We start from the raw sequence: 21,615 nt of genomic DNA, 5'->3' as shown, positions 1-21,615 counted from the left end.
ACCAAAAACATTTAATCGCTTAAATAATATCAACTGTGTACTAGTGTGTCTAATAACACCCGTTTCATAGATCATAGCATTTAGATTATTTACAGTACCGTGACTTGAGTAATATCATTTTGTTTTAATATTAACCTCTGACATAACTGTACATTTATATAAACTGAAAGCTCATAGTTTTTTGACGTTTCGAATTTATAATAGGCAGCAATAATGAAATGCTACGGAACAGGGGCGGCTCCAGAGGGCAGGCCAGGTAGGCCAGGCCTACCCAAAATTTTGGTAGATATTTCAAAATCTATATCTATAAAAGAGGATGTATGTATGTATGAACCCTATGGACTCCGAAACCACTTGACAGATTGTAATGGAACTTTCAGGCATTATTAAGCATTTTTCAAGGATGGTTTCTGTGAAGTTTGGTGTAGATCCGTCAAAAGGGCTCCGCCCCAGAGGGTTTTAAGGCTCCAATGTCAGACTTTTGGAACTACAATGTTTACAAATAAATCTATATCTATATCTATACTTATTTAATACGCAAGCAGGTTTTTTGTGACAATTACTCCTCCGAAACTACTGAACCGATTGACATGTTTTTGGTGTCATTGGAAAGAGCGTAACGTGAAGTTGTGCAGGAAACTTTCTTTATAGGAAAATAATTAATGAGTGAGGCCCTGGGGCCCTTTAAAGTTTCTTATTTCTCCATAAGATTAACATGGGGAACAAACATTGTTATGAAGCACAACAACCTCCAGCTGTTGTCAGAAATGCTGTTCTGCTATTTAATTTTATTTGTTTATAAGGAGAATTGTTTCTTGGTGCCATGTGGTCAATGAATTATACTTTTGCATATATTTTAAATGCTATACACTATATAAAATTATAGTATTGTAATACATTAAGAGATCTTCATTTAAATAATCAATAAGCATGATTGAGCCTTTGCCTATACGTTTCCTGGTAAGTGTGTTGTAACTGTTTCTTATAGTATACTATAGTATCTTAAAGTAAAACTGAATTATTCTTTTCTGCATTCTAACCCCGTAGCGAAGCACGGGCAGAGCAACTAGTACTCATTTAATACACAAGCAGGTTTTTTGTGACAATTACTCCTCCGAAACTACTGAACCGATTGACATATTTTTTGTGTCATTGGAAAGAGCGTAACGTGAAGTTGTGCAGGAAACTTTCTTTTTGGGGAAATAATTAGAGAGTGAGGCCCTGGGGCCCTTTAAAGTTTTGTATTTCTCCAATAAGATTAACATGGGAAACAAAAATTGTTATGAAACTCCAGCTATTGTCAGAAATTAAAAGTGAGAAGAAGATCATATGTTAATTGTAAACAGTTTGAGTTTGCTAATTTATCAGTTTGCTACAAACATTTACTGACTTGGTTGAAATGAAACAGTTACCATTTGAATTTGGGTTGGCGTAAATATTACAATGGAAAAAAGCGAGAGAGCCTGGATAAATTTATATACGAAAAAGAAAGCTATGGAACATAGGAAAGAACACCACCAAGGAGAAGAAATAGAAATAATGTTTTTTTATTTTTTTTTTATTTATAATTGTTATTATGGACGACCTAATGCGGCTATGAGTAAGGCTATTTTTGGAAAACACTAAAAAACCAAGATCAGCTTTTGGAAAATGATAAGATATTTACAAGAAATGTTGATTATATCGATCTGTTATGTACATATTGAGTATTTCCATAATGTTTGAGTCGAATTTTTTAAAGTCATCAGGAATTATGACTGTTATTCGTTTTAAAATAACGCCTGTAATACTTAGCAATTGCTCGAATTCGAGCAACAGGTACACTAGTATAATTTAATAGCAGATGTTTACTTTCACCAACTGTTTTGTAGGTTTGAATAATCACAACATTCTGTATTAGTCATGATTTGAAATATTGCCACACTGTTTCCACAGAATGCAGCACAGAAAACTATTTTACTTTTGGATAAGTCCAAATATATTAAACCCCAATTGCAGCTCGCCTGTGCACTCAACAACGTTTAAATTGTCCACTATTAAATATGTGTAATCATAAAAAGTAAAAACCTTTATCAAAGTATTATTAACAATAAAAGGGATGGCAATGACTTAATTATCTTTTTGTTCTAAACCCACACAATCTAACATAAATTATTAAGTGAATAATAATTGTGCGTGCTATCTCAGGTATTCAAATGCCTCCCAATTTGTCATTAACCCACCACATTACTGCCATTAAAAAAAGGAACTCCAATAATACTAATGCAAAACTTAACACGTTCGCTGCGGGCCATCAAACAGCAGGCGTAGCCCCAGTGCGGCGCAGCCCGCAGCGTCGAACAAACCCGATTGCCGGGTGATTGGCTCTCATATTTCGGTATGACGAATAGCAAATAACGTGCGGTGATGTCCTGTTTTATAACAAGAGTCGACGTAGTTCGCTAAACACTCACATATAGCAGCACTGCTTGGAACGTAGCCGGTCCCATCGTATTAACAATTGGAGGGAGAAAGACGGGACAAAAAGTTGATTTTTAAGTTTGCCAGACGGGGATTTTATGGGGAAATTTTACTACCAACCTACAACACAACAAAAAGCAAGTCACCCACTACACGCTAACGTGGAAACATTCTGCAAAGGGTCGTAAACAAACGCACGTGGCGCGCTCGCCCACCCCCATCCCGCCCCCCCTACTGATAACGCGACAAAAATAGAAACCAAGGTCACCACGGTCATTCAACTGTGTCAACGCAGGTGGCTACAAAGTATTAGTTCGAAATATCAAACGGCTGAGCCACAGGAAAATATTTAAGTTCAGGAGGACCCAAGTATCCATATGGATACCGCCGCCTCTACGTGATGGACTCCAGGTATCCATATGGATACCGCCGCACCCAATGTGTTAATTCCACCCAAGCTGTGCAACGGAACCAGACTGACAATTAAAAAAATGACACCAAACTTGATCGAAGCAGCAGTCATCAGTAGTAAGTTTAAAGTAGAAAAAGTCTTTATCCCAAGAATACCGATTATTTCATCTGAATTACCATTTGAATTCAAGCATTCTAGTCTTGACTGAACGCGGACTGAAAAAAACAGAACTAAAAGCTACAAAAATTCCCGGCTGCTCTTTAATCACTCACTTTAGAAGAGAAGAAAACTTGGAGGCGTAGCAATATATTCCAAGGAAACCTTTGCTGATACAGTATCAGCTATTGACATATCAAACACATGCCAAGAGCTAATTTTCTAAGCAGCAATGATTCGCATGCAGATAACAAAGAAAAAGGATATCTACATTCTGGGAATCTATAAACCACCAAGCGAAAAGGCAAGAATTGCCCTTGATCTCCTATCAGACACGCACTTGAGTATTTCAGTTACCAAAAAAGACGAACAAAATCTATTTTTACCATTTGTGACACTGATATATCATCGAAATGACTTCGCGGTCACGGTGTGATCGTAAGTATGACTCGCGGTCTCGGTGGGATCGTCGGTATGACTCCGCGGTCACGGCGCGATCGTCGGTATGACTCCGCGGTCACGGCGTGATCGTCGGAATGACTCCGCGCTCCGCGGTCACGGCGTGATTGTTGAAACGACTCTGCGGTCACAGTGTGATCGTCGGTATGACTCTACGGTAACGCGGTCATGACGTCGCCCCCCTGCGTTCGCGGATCTATCAAGAACATCTCTCACGATAGCTGTGTCATCGTCGCTTGCGAAGCGGCAAAATTGCCGACGATTGGATCAAATCCTGCCCCAAAAAATTCCGGAATCAAATGTAATCCCGTCCTGAAAATCTGGAATATTTTTCCAGAAAATTTCCCGACAGTTTGGGACTTGTCTATCCCTACTTTACACTTATCTATTACTTGCGAATTGTCACAACTAGTGACTATGCCAATGTTGTGCAAAACACTGGAGGTTATTGCGGCTGTAGCACAATCGGAAACACCATAATGATCACTAACCGCAGTAGGTTTAAGGTTAATCCTCATTTGCCAACCAGGGGATTAATTTTTTGGAAGTTCAGGTAAAACTCTGTGTTGCTGTCAATGCAATCATCATTTTTAGTTGGTGAGCACAGGGATACATTATCATCACTAGCCTGTTGTTCAATTTCAGAAACTTTATTCTCGGATTTTTGGTTTGAAGTGCTGACACGAGACTTTCTTTCTAGCGATGTCATGCATTTCTTTGTTTCACATAAGTGCACTCCTCCAATTTTTCCGATTCTGTGAACTGGAAGCGAGTAAATAGATAGTACAGTTGCACTGATATAGGTCAGGAGTCTTTTCGCACTTACAGTTAAGAAGAATAGGACATTTGCAAGCGGCAACATCAAATAGTAACGAGCATTTGTGCTTGAACTCGGGGGACCACGCGCTTTACGTAAAGAATGTTAGCAGAATAGACGATTGCACGACCGTCGGACGACAACCAATGAGGGAACGCAGCTGCGGACCAATCAGATAACGGCATGAATGTTGTTCAATGCACTGCCTCTTACCACGTGATATTGCCACAACCCACGGAATATTTTAAAGCAGTTGTACCACTCACTGGTCCGTCACAAAATATCCCACGCTATAAACAAACACATAGCTTTCTGCTCTGTGGGTATAAATTAACTGTCATTTATCGTAATGTTGAAACATAATAATCCATTATGTGGTGGTGTTACCGGAGTCAAATTAGTTTCACTATTCGAAGAACGTATGTGCAATCTACAAGATTAGTATATCTCCTGAAGTCCTAAATAATAGTGTAGTGAATGATTATGGCCCTAAATTAATGCCACTTGCACATTTAATAGAGAAAATAATTGTTAAATCTAAAATTGAATTCCCAAAGCTGTAGCTTTAAATATTGCTCAAAATATCTTTGTTCTTGCTTTTTTCAGTTATAATTTATTATTCATGTGAGGTTCATAGGTTCAAACAACTGGAATGTCAGGGACATAACTTAAATGCGATGACAAAGCTATGTAAGCTTTCCTTCAGTCCAACTTCCTTGATTTAGGCATTTAATATTCGTTCTTACATTAATGTAGGACCAGGTTAAACGTGAAATAGTTGTAAAAAGCGGCTTTCTTATGAAGACAATGACCTCGCCCACCTCGCCCCCATGGTATTTCCAAATGCTTAGGTTTCACACTAAGTTCAACTTGTAAAATAAGTAACAAACCAGTGTAAAAACGAACATTAATGAATTTCCACGATTAAATGAATTTAAATTTAAAAGGCGTAATGAAAAGCCCCCTTCCCGCAGAAAACCTGTAGATTATGTGAATGTCCATTTACCTCACTGGTATCCCATTGTGTATATTTGTATATAGTTGTAATATATTTGTATTTACAAAATAATTTTAATACATATTACCTAGCTTTTGTACCTGTCCTCTGCTACGGAAAGAGGTCGCAAAATAGTAACATTCGATTTTTACTTCAGTTGTATAACATATTCTCACATCTGCCAAAGGGTTTAGGAACAAATTAAACCGTACCAGGTAATTCGAAAGAGGTGGAAACCATCATTTTTGGTTTAAATGGTTGTTATATCTTGTATTAGATGAAACCCGTCTAACTCGTCGGCTACATTTAAGGTTTCAAGCAAAAAATACACGCAGTTGGTTCACTTCTTAGCCAGTGAACTCTGCAATACTGTTTACTATACTAAATCCAGGGATAACGTTATCTATAATTATTGAGACTTTTTTTAAACTACAAACCAAACCAAAGATTTTTTGTGTCAACTGTCAATTCTGATGGAAAGGAATTTCGTGATTTGCTTCAACAATGGGGAAATGGAACCCTAAAACCATAAAATATTACTATGTAACTAATAAAACTGTTCATTTTGTACTTATTTACTTCCCTAAATTTTTACTTATTGGATGGTCGATTACTAACGCAAAAAGGACAAACATACGACTGATTCTTAGTTTGTTTAAATATCAATAAGTTGGTTTACATTTTGACCTTTTTAGGGACGTATGTCCCTGAATGCCACAAGTCTATATATAAATTACTTGAGGCGATTCTTTGCTTCAAAATTGTGGGCGACTGAGAAGTCGTAGAACGATGGAAGAGGGTTCAAATTAAAGGTGTCGATCCCGTGACGGCCGAAAAAGTGAAATTCTCAAAATGTTGACACAAAATTAGGTACAACCATTATATAACGTAAAATGTTCTCCATAAGAAGAGCATTAGAAGCCATTTACTGCTGATTTTTGTTTACTTCAATACAGATGATCGTCGTTAGATAATAAAATATTTCTGAGTTTGTTTGGATATTAAATAATTTGTTTTATATTATCGAGCTTTTTAGGGACTTAACAAGCCACTAGTCGTAATTAATACTGAATAAATAAAGGTAACCTGAAACCCATATAGTCTCTCTAAACCCAACTGGTACGTTTTATTTACGTTTCCAAAGAGCTTTAATAACAAAACAATGTACCTTTTTTCTCAAAGTTATTGCATGCAAGCTCATAGAATAGGTCCATGGTAAGATTATTACTAAATGATAAATTTTAAAGATGTGTACAAACTTATTTGCCCTTATATTCTAATGATTGTCGGTAACTATGAAATAATGTTAGGTAATAATGACAACTTCAAGCTGGTGTAGTATGCAAATGGAAGGTGGTGTGCAACAAATTAAAGCCAACATAAAAACCAGTATACGATGTTACGGAAATGATTTTCTTACAGATTGGTAAAGTTGCATAAACACTGTAAAGTTTTTTTATTCAAAATGTATGTAGTTGGGTAAAAATGTAGAAGCTGTTAAGTTTGTTTACAAGGTGTTTTTCAACTTTAAAACTGTTGGACCTTGCCTTAATGCCCCTATAAATGTGTAATATTACGATAATGCCTTGATTCCCTGATTAATGCTTACTTCATTGTGTAAAAAAGTTGTCCTGAACAATTAAGTACCATAGGGTGTTTTTCACAACACAAATCTGTTTTAATTGACTTGTATATATAAAATATAACCTGTATTAAAAATTAATAAGCAGTGATTGATAGTTATCTTAGTCGGTAATCATGTATAAATACATTCAAAGTTTGTTATTATCCTTAGGTCAGTTTATACTTGACTTCGTCTCGCATGGGCACAACTAGTCTCGTTCGGTAAACATAAATTTTTCTGAGTAGTAGCTAAACACTACTATACTATTATACTATTTTTGAATACTATAACTCCCATTTAAAAGTATGCCCTCAAAAAGGCTGTAGCATAAGAGTTGCAGAGAGGACATCTCTGCACTTCTTGCTGATTGGGTAAGTTCTTCTGCACATGTCTGACACATGCAGACATGACCGCATGGTACATCGACGTGTGTGGACAGTCGCATAATGCACACTCACATTGACTCCCTGACTGTACACTGTTGTTGGGGCTGGAAAGCCATGACTGGAGGGGGTGGGGAGGGTCGTCGGGGTTGTCAGCTCCAAGGACAGGTGCAGATGGACGAACAATGTTGCCTGTGTCAAGATTTATGATTAGCTATTAACAAAAGAGTATTGCATTGTATTGATTTAAGTTGTCAGTTCACTTATGGTTGGATACCTTTATGTTGTCAGTTCATTGATGGTTAGGCCCCAGTAACTTTAAGGATGTGTTGCAGAAAGTGAATAGTGCCGGAAGGTCAAATAGTTTATTCTTGTACCATTAGTTAATAAACAATATATTTTGCTGTAGCGTTAGTTCAACAGTACCACCTGGTCAACAAGTAAAGTCAGTACTAAAAACGTAGGCTGAGTATATGAGTGTGACCAATAGTGAATGGTTTGACCTAGTGAACAGTTTTTACGAAAACAAATATTTAATCAAACGATCTATTTTGCTGTTTCAATAAGTCAACCAACTGTACCACTAGGTCTAAAGTATATTCTGTTAAAAACAATGATAGTCCTCTCGATGCATGACTTCTCGGCGTACTTAAAATTGTGCTAAAATTTTACAAAATTGGTACAGAGATTCTTGGTTAGTACTAATTGATCACTGTTTGGTTTCGACCTTATTACTACAAATTGATATGTATAGTGAAATAGTTTTATATCATGATTTGTAACATGACAATATACAAGACAATGGACAAGTTTATTAGTCATTATTTAATTCACAAAAATACAATAGACATTGTCAATCTAAACAATAGAAATATTATTTATTAACAACTATAACATTTAAATCTTTGTTTAGAAATTGTAAATTGAATAAATCACTTAATTTGTACACAGGAGGATTGGCTTTACACCAAGAGAGCAGCTTTTTTTGAAAATTCTTTTAAGGGCAATGCGCGAATATCAACTGGAAACATGTTAAATATTTTGATCCCCATGTGGGTATGATAGTTTTGAGATCTTGACAGTCTTACTCTACTTACATCAATAAAATTTATATTCCTTGTTAAGTGGCTATGGATATTTCCTCTTAAAACATGTTTGTTTCAGTTCTTTCCACAAAAATGGAAACTTCATAAATATACAGATTTACAACAGTTAATATATTAGATTCTATGAACAGGGATTTACAATGGTCTAATATTTTGGCACCGGTAACAATTCTAATGACTTTTTTCTGTATCACTAACACCTTACCAATACCATTGAGTATAAACCTCAATACCTACTCCATTACCCCAAATCACAATCCCTAATCTTATGATGCTCTCAAAAATGCAAAATAGGCTAATTTCAAATAGCTATTACAGTAGTAATAACACGATTCCTTAAACTGCTTGATAAACATTTGACTGTGGATAACCTTGTGCAGATAAAATCAATATTATGCTGCCAAGACAGCCTAATAGAACTATAATCACAGATATCATGGGTTGAAACCATTGAAAATAATTAATTATCTGTTTTGTCAACACTTAAAAGTAAGCCGTTTGCAGAGAACCACTCTGTCGAATGTCGATTGAAAAGTTAGCATCCGAGATTTTTTTATTTTTTGGTTAGAGAGGTGTTGTTTGTGGCAAGGTTGTAGCCAATAGCTCAATGCGTAAAATATATATAATTTTTGAAATTTTACAATCAGCGGTGTAACTAACTTGGGTTGAAAAGGAAGGGAAATTTAGCATTTCGCAACGTATGAAAAGAAGCTCCAGTATATCGTATGATGGAGTTATCTTTCTTTACAGTTCTAAGGACGAGAAAAAGATGAATATACATCACCAGTACATTCATATTATTTAAAAAACATCTTTCGATATTACCAGTATACATTTTTCACTACAATTAATAAGAATACTTCATATCTATATGAATGAAATTGTACATTGTTAAAATTATGTTAGCATAAGTTTAAAATTAACAGAAGCACGAAAACTGTTACAAACACAACATTTTTAAACTACATTTGACAATGTAAGAGACGACACATTGCTAGAAGACGATAAAGTAAAAGATACAGTGAAGGGATGGTAAACCGGCGGCGATTGGAACAACCACATTTCCCGCAATGACTTGCGGTGGCGGTTAGTAATTGAAACAAAAATTATGTATAATCCTTGACTTTGTTCTTCATCCCCCTTATAACTCTGTCTATGGATCCATTGTCGTATTTTAAGTGATTTTAAGTGATAAGACACGTACACCATTTAATTAGTAGTTAATTTCCATCGTCTGATAATTAACCTAAGTTTTTACAGCCGAATTTCTAATTTTACTATTTTACAAAGCATTACCCGAAAGAAGATGGGGCAAAACAGCTAGTAATATTATTTTTTAGACCAGTGGGCTCAGACTGTTGTAACCGTAACCTAACCTTCTCTGCATGTACTGTATAAGTTATGTTTAGTCATTAGTCAATGGTTTAATACCAAGAGCCGAGAGGAAACGACGGTTCCAGGAAGTGGGAGGCCCGCTTGGGTGCACACGCCACACCAACTATCTGTCTACTTATAAATAACTATAAATAACTTATAAATAACTATCTACTTATAATATTCGGGGGTAAGTCTTTTAACATAAAATCCTTATCTGGAACAAACTTTCCTTGTAGCGTTTTATTTTTATAAATTTTAGCCTGTGGTTATGAACTTTTGAGGCCATGTGTTGCGTTTTTAACTATTAATTTTATTATCATAACATAATCCGTTTTAATCATCCTGTATTATAGTACTAACCGCTTCCCATTTATTGAACTAAGAAATTTTGGGGTTCCTTTGGGTTTTTATTAATAGTTACCTTAACACGTTGGGTGCTGATGACGGGAATTCCCGCAATTGCTTAACATTGAAATAAATGCAACTATTATGTTCAAACATGTCGATAGCACGAATAGTGCATGGATGTATGCCTTGTTATTTTCATTGCTTCACTTTAAGTATATTGGCATAGATAGTTTGAGTCTATTATTAGGTTTTAAAGAGAAATGTATTCTTTTAAACAAAGAATACTTGTACTTTTCAGAATTCTTATACGTTCAAGCTAAGTGGTAATTTACATTTTAAGTAAAAAACATTTCGTATTCCCGTAAAGCCACTATACTGGAATTATACAGGATGTCCCATAACTCTCTGGACATATGTATAGTGTTATTGCTTAGGTCAAGACAAACACATTTCACCATAGGAACACGGGTCTGTGGTGCCTAGGTCGTAAATGGGGTATTTGCATTTTTAATCGGAGAAAAGTGGTCATGCATTTAGAAAAGTAGACAATTCTCTGTTATTATTTTTCCATACAATTTACTAACTTTTTGGCTCTTGCAATTTTTCGTTAAGTTAACGGTTTTCGTGAAATTTGGCATCAAATATTTGAAATGGCTGCCATTTTAAAACGGTAAATTTAAATGATTTTTTAGTATAATTTTAAACAAAGATATGTCTTAACAAGATAAACATAAAAACATTCAACGCTGTATCTCAAACCGTTTAGGAGTTATTATTGTCTTTGTAAAACACATAAAAACACATAAATACAAACAGACTGAAAACTAGGTACCACAGACCCATATTCCTATGGTAAAATGCGTTTGTCTTGCTTAGCAATAACGCTATACATATGTCAAGAGTGTTACGGGACACTGCATAAGTATTAGGTGTGATGATTTACCTATAGATTTATAGAAACATACAGTCTTTCATACGCAGATCTATAAGAAATTATAATAAAAATAGATAAACTAAGGGAGGGTTAAATATAAGTGCAAAAAGAATGAAAGAGAAAGCGCATCAGATGATAAACTTTAGCTTTACATGTGTTTACATAGTTTATTGAGGTTTATTGTTTTACACCACTGCTATTTTTTGCTTATCCTCTAGTCGTGGGAATGATTTGTAACGGAAGTTCCGAGATAAGAAACTACTCGGCTTATTAACGCGAGCAGTTCTTCATTAGATTCCAGGAACCAGTTGACATTGTTGAAAGCTACGGTTTTCGACAGGGGACTAAAAAAGTCCACACTTTAAAATCTTGTGAAATAAAAAAAAACAACTTAACTATTTCATTCTGAAAACTTACAACTACGTCTTAAAATTTTACGTGTAGGCCTACTTGCACATATCAATAATTGTACATTCGTATGTAAATGGTTTTGTATCAGTATTTTTAAAATACCAGTATTTTAAATACCCTTCCTCGATCTCAGTTCTCTTTGTGAAAACACTGTGAGCAAGCAATCGAAGTTCATTTAAAAAGTACAGAATGTACACATCTTTAAAAACCAGAGGATAACTAGTTAAAATCTCACAACTGTTTAACGCAAACATTTGTATGATATTGTAAATCATCTTAAAGCTCTTACTCTATTAATAAAAATATGTTGGTGATACCAGAGGTGAACAATTATTATTCGTTTTAAAATGGCTGCTTCGTATGTAATAAATGCTGTACTATATTTAATACGCAACATTTTTCTTAAAAATCAAAATATTTTTATCTTGATAAAACTTTAGCATTTCTTATGAGGTATGTTATGAAATACTAGCAGTTATACCCGTGCCTTGCAGCGGGGTCAGTATACAAAAGAGACAATGTTGGTAATTTGAAAATGCATTAAACATGATTTCAATCCTACCAATTAATTTAGAAATTTAATAGAACAGCATTATTTAACTTGATAATGGTAAGTTATGTTTTTGTTAACCCATACTGTGGACAGGCTACATAGGATACAAAATCAATGCTAGATTTTGAGGTATAATTGAATAACATGTTGGATGGTTTGTATTGTAAACGAAAAGCCATCACAATAGTTCCAAACCTGTCAATAGTGTAATTTCCTACCATATTTTTTTTCAATTATAATCAGGCAAATGGACATTCTCATAGTCTGCAAGTTTGCTGTGGCAAGGGCTTTATATTACTGTTTACTGTAAAAATTTATTTAAAAACTCATTCTCATAAAAATCAGAATAAAAGCCTAGGTTGATACGACAATTATTATAGATTTTACAATGAATTATTCCCTGTAGAATATTATTCCAGCATTTCACAAATATTGGAACAGACTTAGTATAGATCAAAATCATTAAAAAATGAAGTGACTGAAAGAATCCTACACGAATCAAATGATATTAACATATGGTTTGACAGTTCTATCTCCTATATAAAGCCAAAAGTACCCATGAACTTTTGAGAAAACTATAACTCATAAACCATATACTTGGAATGTTCGTCATGATGAGAAGTAATTGCTTTCCAAAGGGAACTTTCCATATACCTAATGTTGAAAATACCTCAGCTGTGTCCATTTGTATGTTATTCTTTCAATTTATTACCGTAATAGCAGAGTAACCGTCCTTCGTACGGGGTTGGAATATAAGTATAAAATGCTTATTGCAGTTATACTCAAGCTTTGCGTTTGCAATAAGGGAGGACACAGTTTGATAACATTTGCTTTTTTAAATTTACAGTATTCTATAGTATTACACATAGCCATTAGTATTACCATGGCCATAATGTTCTACCACTTCACCTAAACAATAGATAATAATAAACTATCAACAATTCACAAAATATCACAAATTATTCATGAAATTAAAAACATAAACATAACTGTAAACAATCCTACTGTACTTTGACAGTTCTCATTGCGAATCACAGTTTTTTGTTGCTTCTTAGTTCAAATTAGCTGTTTTCATAAATGCAAAAAAATATAGTGCTGCACCCTGTCGGTAAATCTTAACTCTTTAATGCTTTTACATATCATAGAAACAACTTTTTTAGTTGAAACAGCTGACTAAATTCTTTAATCTATATCTATAAAAGAGGAACTATGTATGTATGTGTGTGTGTGTGTATATACGTTATGGACTCCGAAACCAGATTGTTGAAACATATTGTAATGAAACATTTTTAGGCATTGTTAAGCATCTTTCAAGGATGGTTCGAGTTTAGTTTGGTGCAGATACGTCAAAAGGGCTCTGCCCTAGAGGGTTTTAAGTGGTCCAATGTCAGACTTTTTGATCTACAACGTTTAAAAATAAATAAATATAATTTAAAAGCAGATGTTTACTTTCACCAACTGTTTTGTAGGTTTGAATAATCACAACACTCTGTATTAGCATTAGTCATGATTTGAAATAGTGCCACAGTGTTTCTACAGAGTGCAGCACAGAAAACTATTTTACTTTTTAATAAGTCCAAATGTATTAAACCCCAATCGCAGCACACCTGTGCACTCAACAACGTTTAAATTATCCAATGTTAAATATTAAAACATAAAAACCTTTATCAAAGTATTATAAACAATAAAAGGGATGACTTTTTTAAATGTATGACAACAGCTAATTTAATTTGCAACCAAAAGGTGAGTGAGCGTAGCGAACGAACATCAACCTGGAGGCAAGTAAGCGTAGCGAACGAGCCAACCTGAAAACAAGTGAGCGCAGCGAACGATTTACAACCTGAAGGTGAAAGAGCGTAGCGAACGAACTTCAACCGGGACGTGATATGGATAGAGCCATGCGAATACTTATGAAGTTAAGCGGGGCAAAGCCCGCGGGTACAGCTAGTTCCCTTTAAATATGAATACTCATAAGGTTAACATGGGGAGTCACAGAGCCACTGGGGCGGAGCCCGAAAGGATTTTTGAGATAAAAATATGCCTATATGTTGATCGGGAATGCAAGCTATTATCGTGCCAAATTTCAGCCCAATCCGTCCAGTGGTTTAAGCGTGATTGAACTTCAAACACACAAACAAACAAACACACAAACTTTCACATTTATAATATTAGTAAAAAATTTGTAGTTAAAATCAGGTGAGGTTATTTGTCTGGATTACAGGCCGTTTCACCGTGCTTGGCGTGTAGGGGAGGCACTGCGAGAGAGACAGAAAAATACAAAAAAACTTAAACATAAAGCAAACTAATTTGACAGCTGATACTAGTTCACAACTTCAGTATTTGAACGTGAATTTACCGTACATCGAGGCGTAGTGGGGGAAAGCTCTCAGTGCGTATGCTCCAGCGAGGCGCCACGCACCGTGACACTATCTGTACTGTATTCTGTTTTTTATATTTCAGCTTAACTTAACCAATGAATAGTTTTAATAATACTTACGAAGTCAAACGGGGTGAAGCCCGTGGGTAACAAATAGTTTAAGTAATGTTAAAATTATGTTTACATTTGGGCAAGTGACATAATTATTTTATATTTATGATTCATACCCTTTTCATCTAATATTTTTGCAGTATTAAATATGTTTAAACCAGCTGTGTGGAAATGTGAAATTAAATTTCATTCGTCTGCTTGTTTACATTTAAAATTTGTTGGTTTGTTCTTTGTTACCATGGATCAACATAAATCAATATTTAGGCTACTTTTTAAAACTCTTACCTCAGAACTTTGAAAGCTCGTGGGGCAGAGTCCTAGGTAAATATCAAAGCGGAAATAGTTCTATGTATCCTCGGAGATAAGATTCTTGTCCAATTTGAACACAGTTGGTTCAGTAGTTTTTAAGTATCTCATATAAACAAACACACAGATACAGACATACAGACACAGACACAAAGACAGACAGACACCACACCTTCTTTATAATATTATGGATTACAACAGTATATTAAAATAAAGATTTCAGAAACCTTTTTTTATAGTTACGTATTCAAAATTCAACGTATTCATTTCAAGCAAAACGGTGGCATACGCATACATCAAAATTCTATAATATGTTTAGTGTATTACAATTCCAAGCAACATACAAATTTATCTATCTATCTATATATTAATTACGTAAGCCGATTCTTTGCGTCAAAATCGTGGGCGACTGGAAAGCCGTAGGATGACGGGAGATAGTCGTAGGATGTTTACTTATAGGACACCCTGTTTAAGATAAGTGTAACGGTTAAATTTTGTTTCTAAATTAAAACGTTGATCTAAAACCATTTTTACGGCGTTTTCAAAGAACAAAACCTGATTGCTCCGCACCCTGACCCCGTTTCAAATCACGGGTGTAACGGTAAGTTTTCAAGTTTATGACGATTAGATTAAGGTATCTATTATAACAGGTTACGTTAAGGTATCTGCAATCATAAAATGCTATGGGAAGGGAGAAATAGGTCCAAGTTAGGAAGTGGTGAAAGAAGTAGTAAAGGAAAGCAGCGTGGAGAGTTGGAACTGGAAACCGTTTGTAGCAGTTAGATTAATGTATCTTCCATCCTAAAATGCTTTGAGAAGGGAAGGAAACAGGTCCATGACGTAGGAAATTGTGAAAGAAGTAGTAAGGCCAGCAGTGCAAAGTGTGGGAACTGTCTTTGGCAATTATGTATCTGCAATTCTAAAATGGTATAGGGAAGGAGGGCAAACAGATCCACGACGTAGCGAATGGTGAAGGAAGTAATAAAGGCGAGCAGTGTGGAGTTTGGGAATGGATTAATCTATCTGCAATTACTAAATTGCTTTCAGAGTAAACTAATGATTTTCCCCGTGCAAAGCTCGGTCCCCAGGTACTATTATATAATCCTTAATACAACCTTGATTCTTTTTGTGCCCCTAACACAACTAGTAATAATAGCCCAGAAAACCTCAGTCATAAAGTCATCAAACAAACTAGTAAGAATGTTAAAAGATATTAGAATCACAAGATTTTTAACTCATTAACTGCACCTTTCCCAAAGGAAATTTGTTTAATACCAAGAGTAAATCCGAATCTCAAATTATTTAGGTATATTTTTAAGAGTATACATTTGCATAAGTTCAAAACAACTGCATTTTCTTTACATACACAAAAATCCATCTTTTATGGGACGAGTTATAGGCAAGAATCTACATTATGTGGACAAGCTATACAGGAAGTGATATATAGTACAGGGGCCAGGTTTAGGAGCGATAGACGCTCGGCAATAAATCACGAGGAAGCAAACCGTCGCCGGATCTTTATTCGGCTAGACCACTAAACTAATGAACAATGACGCGACGAAGGACAGGAATACATACGGTTGTATAATGGCATCTCTAGACAAGCACTACATTGACTATTAGTTTATTAATAAACTGTCATTTACTGTCAACGGTCACATAAGACTAAAAGTCAAACAGTGTAAATACACGGATTTACAATGGCAAAAGTTAATTTATAAAAATATTCTTCTTACAAGTTTAGTAAATATTAAGACACATGATTACACAGAAATTTATATGTACGCAGATACCTCCTTGAATAAGTGTATAAATTACAAATTCTAACAATAACTATATTTACTTTCCCACAATGTAAGCAAACGGGGAAATTTGGTTTTCAAACGTTGGTATCACTGCATCCGAAACACGAGGCCTGTATAAGTACTTCCGAGAAATACGCGTACTTTCCCGATAAAGCCCTCCCCCTTCTACCACTACTAAAGATAAGCACCGCCCAGACTCGTCCAACTTGCCATACGTACTAAGGCCTTATCTGCCTGTTCGTACTGTCCGCGAGAGTAAAGAAGTCCCTTGAGCCAGAGCGATACGCAGCTATGTTTGGAGGGTATAGCACACTATTTGCAGGCGCTAGGCATCTTAGTGCCTCGTCTCGATGTCTGTCTGTAAACAACTGTTGTAAACATAATTACTCATATCTTTGTTTTGGTAAGTGGATTATCATCATATGGTCATTTGATTCAGTGCAGTCTCGTATGATTGCGTATTGGAGTTCTGTTTTGTTTTGGACAGTCCTTGCAGCTATGGATTTATCAAAATGTGGTGCTACTATATATATAGTGGAGAGAGGGATTTAATTTGACGGGTGATCGAGTGTTGTGAAAATGAATGTAAAGACAAAAAGTGATCAGTGCCGATAGAAAAGGCAACAGAACGTGCCTCAAACTAGTGTAAAATGTCATAAAAAACTATTAAACGAATTAGAAAAACCTGCAAACAAACTCCGGATGTAAAACTCTGTACACTCGGGAAAAAATGCAATGATAGACCCACTTTCACTCGTGTTTTGAACGTTACTTTTCAGAAAAATTAAACAGTTGATAAAGCAATGCCCAATATTTGTTTGTTTACGTCGGCAAAATCTAAAACATATTGTTAACATTCTTTTGCCGTAGTAAATAATGTAATGATGGATTTTTGCAGGTGATAAACATGAAACGAAAACAGGTTATTTCACAGTAGTGTAGCGAAAAAAGCTATTATCTGTTTTGAGAGAAAGGATTAATTTTAAATGGATCGAATGGGCCCTTCGGCGTCTTTTCAAAGATATGGGGTTACAGTGGAAGAAATGCGATTCCAAAAGAAAATGTTTGATTGAAAGGCCTGACATTATTAATTGGAGGTTTAAGTATTTGCGAGAGATGAGGAAGCTAAGGGAACAGAATAAGAAAATTTTCTATCTGGACGAAACTTGGATGGGCAATAATTTAACGTTCCAGAAATGTTGGTATAGTGTAGACGTCGATGGTGTGTTACCTGATATGAACGCGCCATACCGCGTGAAGAGTGAAGACGGCTCTAATTGTCCCGCGAAACGTTGAAGCGTAACGCCTTCAAACTGTGAATAGGCCGGAGCTCAGGGGACTTCTTTTCTCTCGCGGACAGTATACAACCCTTGAACTCGTCAAGTTTTCTTATGTAAGCCCCTTTAATTTTGATCCCTTGTAAGTGATTTTATTTAGTTTTAGTATTATTTTATTTTATTAGCATATTTTTGGTACTGTATTACTTTTAATATCACCTAATTAGATTTTGAATACAACTAGCACAAAATGCTGTTTTTCTTTATTTTAAGCAATATTTGCAGCCGGAGGGAAGATGTTAAAATATGTTACTGTTTAAATATCAATTGCTTAGTGTCTTGTAATTTCGACTAATACATATTAAAAATAGCAAATTTAAAAACTATAAAAGTTGCCAGAAAAATATTCATTTTTCATTTTCCCCCCAAAATTTAGAGCTTATGCGTGACCGGAAATAACAACCAATATTTTATCCTGTCTTGCTCTTGCAATTTAGCAACTTCTCCAAGGTATTACAACTCAAAAAAATATAGATTTTTTCTATCCACCCTATTTCAGATCCTTTTTATAAAATAAATGAGTTTTACAATAGTGATATTTCAAATGTGATGTTTAAGCCAGTGCAAAGACAACTTGTTTTAGTTTTTTTAATGCCAACACTCTAATCATGTTTTTGTGTAACTTAACTGGTTTCAGAATTGTAACCATACTGATTTAGTCATAACAGTCATGGTTTTTATCTACTCGTTCCATTTTTTAATTGTGCTTTACTTACATTTTTCATCTAGTCATTCGATACGTACCTGCCATTAGCTGATTTTAAACAAGACCAGCTTTAATTAACTTATTTCATTAAAATTATCTTAATAATTTATTTTCTTTGTTATAATTAATTACTTTGTAATACTATTTAACAATTCTCAAAATGAAGAACCCTATTGCATTGTAATATGTTTAAAGGACAATATAAGATTCTTATTCTTATTCATCTCACATGTATCTTCACCTGTGATTGTGGCAAATAATTAGTTTTTCTAAATATCTGTTTTTGTAAAAACCCTGTGTCTCCCATTTGCTTGCGACCTAGTGGTAAATCTGGCACTGTGACTAAACCAGGAAACTCATGAAGATTATGATGTTAGTGTTGCCCGTTTTTGCAAATTAGATTTGACAACAGTATGTTTGGCACTTCATACAGAATAGGAATTAATAAATAAAGAATAATACCTGTAAGTTGTCGATAGTCCACAAAAGCAATATCTCCAAATCCGCTGGTCAGACAGCGTAGTGCTCCCAAGTCACCGTAAAACACACTGTTCTGAGTTGTAGAGCAGGAATCTACCAAGTAAAAGTATTAATTTTTAATTGATTTCAAACTACCATACAATTAACTGTTGTTTGACATATCAAATCGCATAAAATCAAAATCTCCTTTATTCATAAATGTGCATATTCATAAATGCGCCGGCATATAGAACAATATTTATAGGGATATTAACACTTAAAAATCTTTAACTACCACCAATAACAACAGAGCCCATGTGTGATGTAAGATTAAAAATAGTTTATATGGTATATACACTCTACAAAATGTCGATTTGATTTTAACCACAATAAATTTAACGTTTTACAAAAGTCTTCAAAAGGAAAACTTTTTGTAATTTTTGGTAACCAACCCATTTAATTATGAATCTAGTTTTTGCAAACCTGTCGATGTAAAAATTTCTAAACAGATCTAAATTTTACAATTTTGCCTTATTTTAAGGCAATTTCAAATAAAATTTTCTTGATATAACCGTTTTGAAACTATGAGCTGAAAAAGTCTCATATTTTCATCATAAAAAATATACATGGAAATTATAATTAACCTTATGTTAAAGCATTTGAACTGAAGTTAATAAATAATAAAACATATCTCAAAAAATTTTTTTTCAAAATGTTTACTTTTTTAACAAAAGTTGTTACAGTAGACTCCCTCTTATACGGACTCCTCGGGACCGAGGCCAGTCCGGATAACGGGTTTTCCGGTTAAACCGACGTCCCCAAAAACTTGTTAAAACGGACTGTTTACTGTGATATTCGACTTAAATTTAGGAGAGCATTGTATTTAGACACGTGATCACTGGTCTCAAATCTTTCCCACGAGAACAATTGTTTCAGTACTGCCCACTTCCCAGGGCTACAGATATACATGTATATCTGTAGCCCTGGCCCTTTTCCTGCCGATCTAGTCCGGTTAAACCAATTTGCTGATTAAAATTGTCCGGTTAAAGAGATGTCATTTCCACCAAGTGTAGTCCGGTTAAACCAATGTCTGGTTATAAGGTGTCCGGATAAGAGGGAGTCTACTGTATTTTAGAGCTGCACATATTAAAAATGTTATTTTTAATTTTTTTACCAGGTATTTCATTCAAACTAATAATTTTTATTAAATCTAGTGCTAAGTATTACATACCCGAACCATTAGGTTGTGAGGAGCAGAGGCTGCACAGCTTAGCAGGGACTACGCCTGAGCCTCGGGTATGGTCAGTGTCCTTGGCCCCAGGCGCACACGCCCCACCCAAGTAGCTGGCCATGGCCTGGCCATACGGGCATATCTTGGCCAACTGATGCTGCTCTAGCAGAGTGGCCACTGTGGCCGACCACGCTGTAATATACATTTGGGTTAGTAATTAAAGGCTTTTTTAAGTGAAAATCCCCAAAATTACAATAGTTTTTTGTTTACAGTATGATTGTTAGGAGGTGGTAGAGCATATGTGAACTATAGTAAAATGAAGCAAACCAGTTAACCGCCCTTTTCCCCTGAGTCTATGTGCGCACTTGGAGCTGCTCAGTAACCAGGCTTAGTCAGTGAGTCATACTTCTAGCTCTACTATCTCTGTAAAATCTGTTTTAATTAAAGAAAATAAATAAATTTAATGGTATTGGCTAAATGGATGTATTTTCATCTCCTGTTCATTTTTATACAAAATTTGAGGTAAATCGATGAATTTTCATGGATTTATGAAACTAGATATTACTATGATAGAAATAAAAAATAACATGTAAAATTCACTGATTCGCTCAAATTTGGATTAAAATAAATTCATTTACACTTTCAGATTTGTAATTCGTGCTTTGTATTTGTAAAAAGATTGCACAGAGATAGTAGAGCCATAAGTATGACTGACTGACCAGGCCACCGTCTGCCTGAGCAGCTCCAAGCAAAGGCACAATTAACTCAAGAGATAAGACTATCAAGGCTGTTTGGGCGCGAGGAAACACTCGAGTTGAGCCTAGTAGTTCCTCAAGTCGCCACACATGCCGCCACTGTTGCTGCTAGCGTGGTGATTCAGAGAGCCGAGACGTAAAAGGGATGGGTGAGCGTGGGGAGAGGGGGGCGACAATTCTCTCCTCTGTGTCTCTCTCTCGGGCTGACTTTGCTACCGCTACAAACTCAAACTTGCAACCACTGTTTCCCATGCCAAGCCCTCTTGTACTACCGTACTGTGGACAACTCATCTCACCTCTAAGCTAAGAATCTAAAAACTAATCTACTAACTAATCTAACTAACTAACTAATTTAAGAATCTAATCTAGACTTAAACTTAGTGGTTATTTAATATTCTCATATGCCTAGATATCTGCCTATAAAACAAACCTAATTTCCAGATGTAAAGCAAGAAACCTCAAGACATCTAATATTTTTTGCGGTGTAAATC

The 21,615-nt window shown here is 35.2% G+C and overlaps 1 protein-coding gene across 4 annotated transcripts in view; it reads right to left on the bottom strand.

The window, feature by feature from the left end:
• LOC128986007 (transferrin-like) overlaps positions 1–21,615 on the bottom strand; it is a 156,147-nt gene that overhangs the window by 5,769 nt on the left and 128,763 nt on the right. For all 4 annotated transcript variants that reach the window (XM_054406190.1, XM_054406108.1, XM_054406278.1 and 1 more), the window contains 2 exons: positions 20,370–20,561; positions 19,142–19,252 (listed from right to left, as the gene is read on the bottom strand). In XM_054406190.1, coding sequence (XP_054262165.1) covers positions 19,142–19,252; positions 20,370–20,561 — 303 coding nt within the window. The remainder of the gene's footprint in view (positions 1–19,141; positions 19,253–20,369; positions 20,562–21,615) is intronic.

This window comes from Macrosteles quadrilineatus, unplaced genomic scaffold, assembly GCF_028750875.1.
Source record: "Macrosteles quadrilineatus isolate MER2022 unplaced genomic scaffold, UCM_ALF_1.0 Scaffold_1__1_contigs__length_201487025, whole genome shotgun sequence".
NCBI classification, from domain to species: domain Eukaryota; kingdom Metazoa; phylum Arthropoda; class Insecta; order Hemiptera; family Cicadellidae; genus Macrosteles; species Macrosteles quadrilineatus.
Note: the sequence above shows the minus strand (reverse complement) of the source record. Positions and strands in the feature narration are given on the sequence as shown.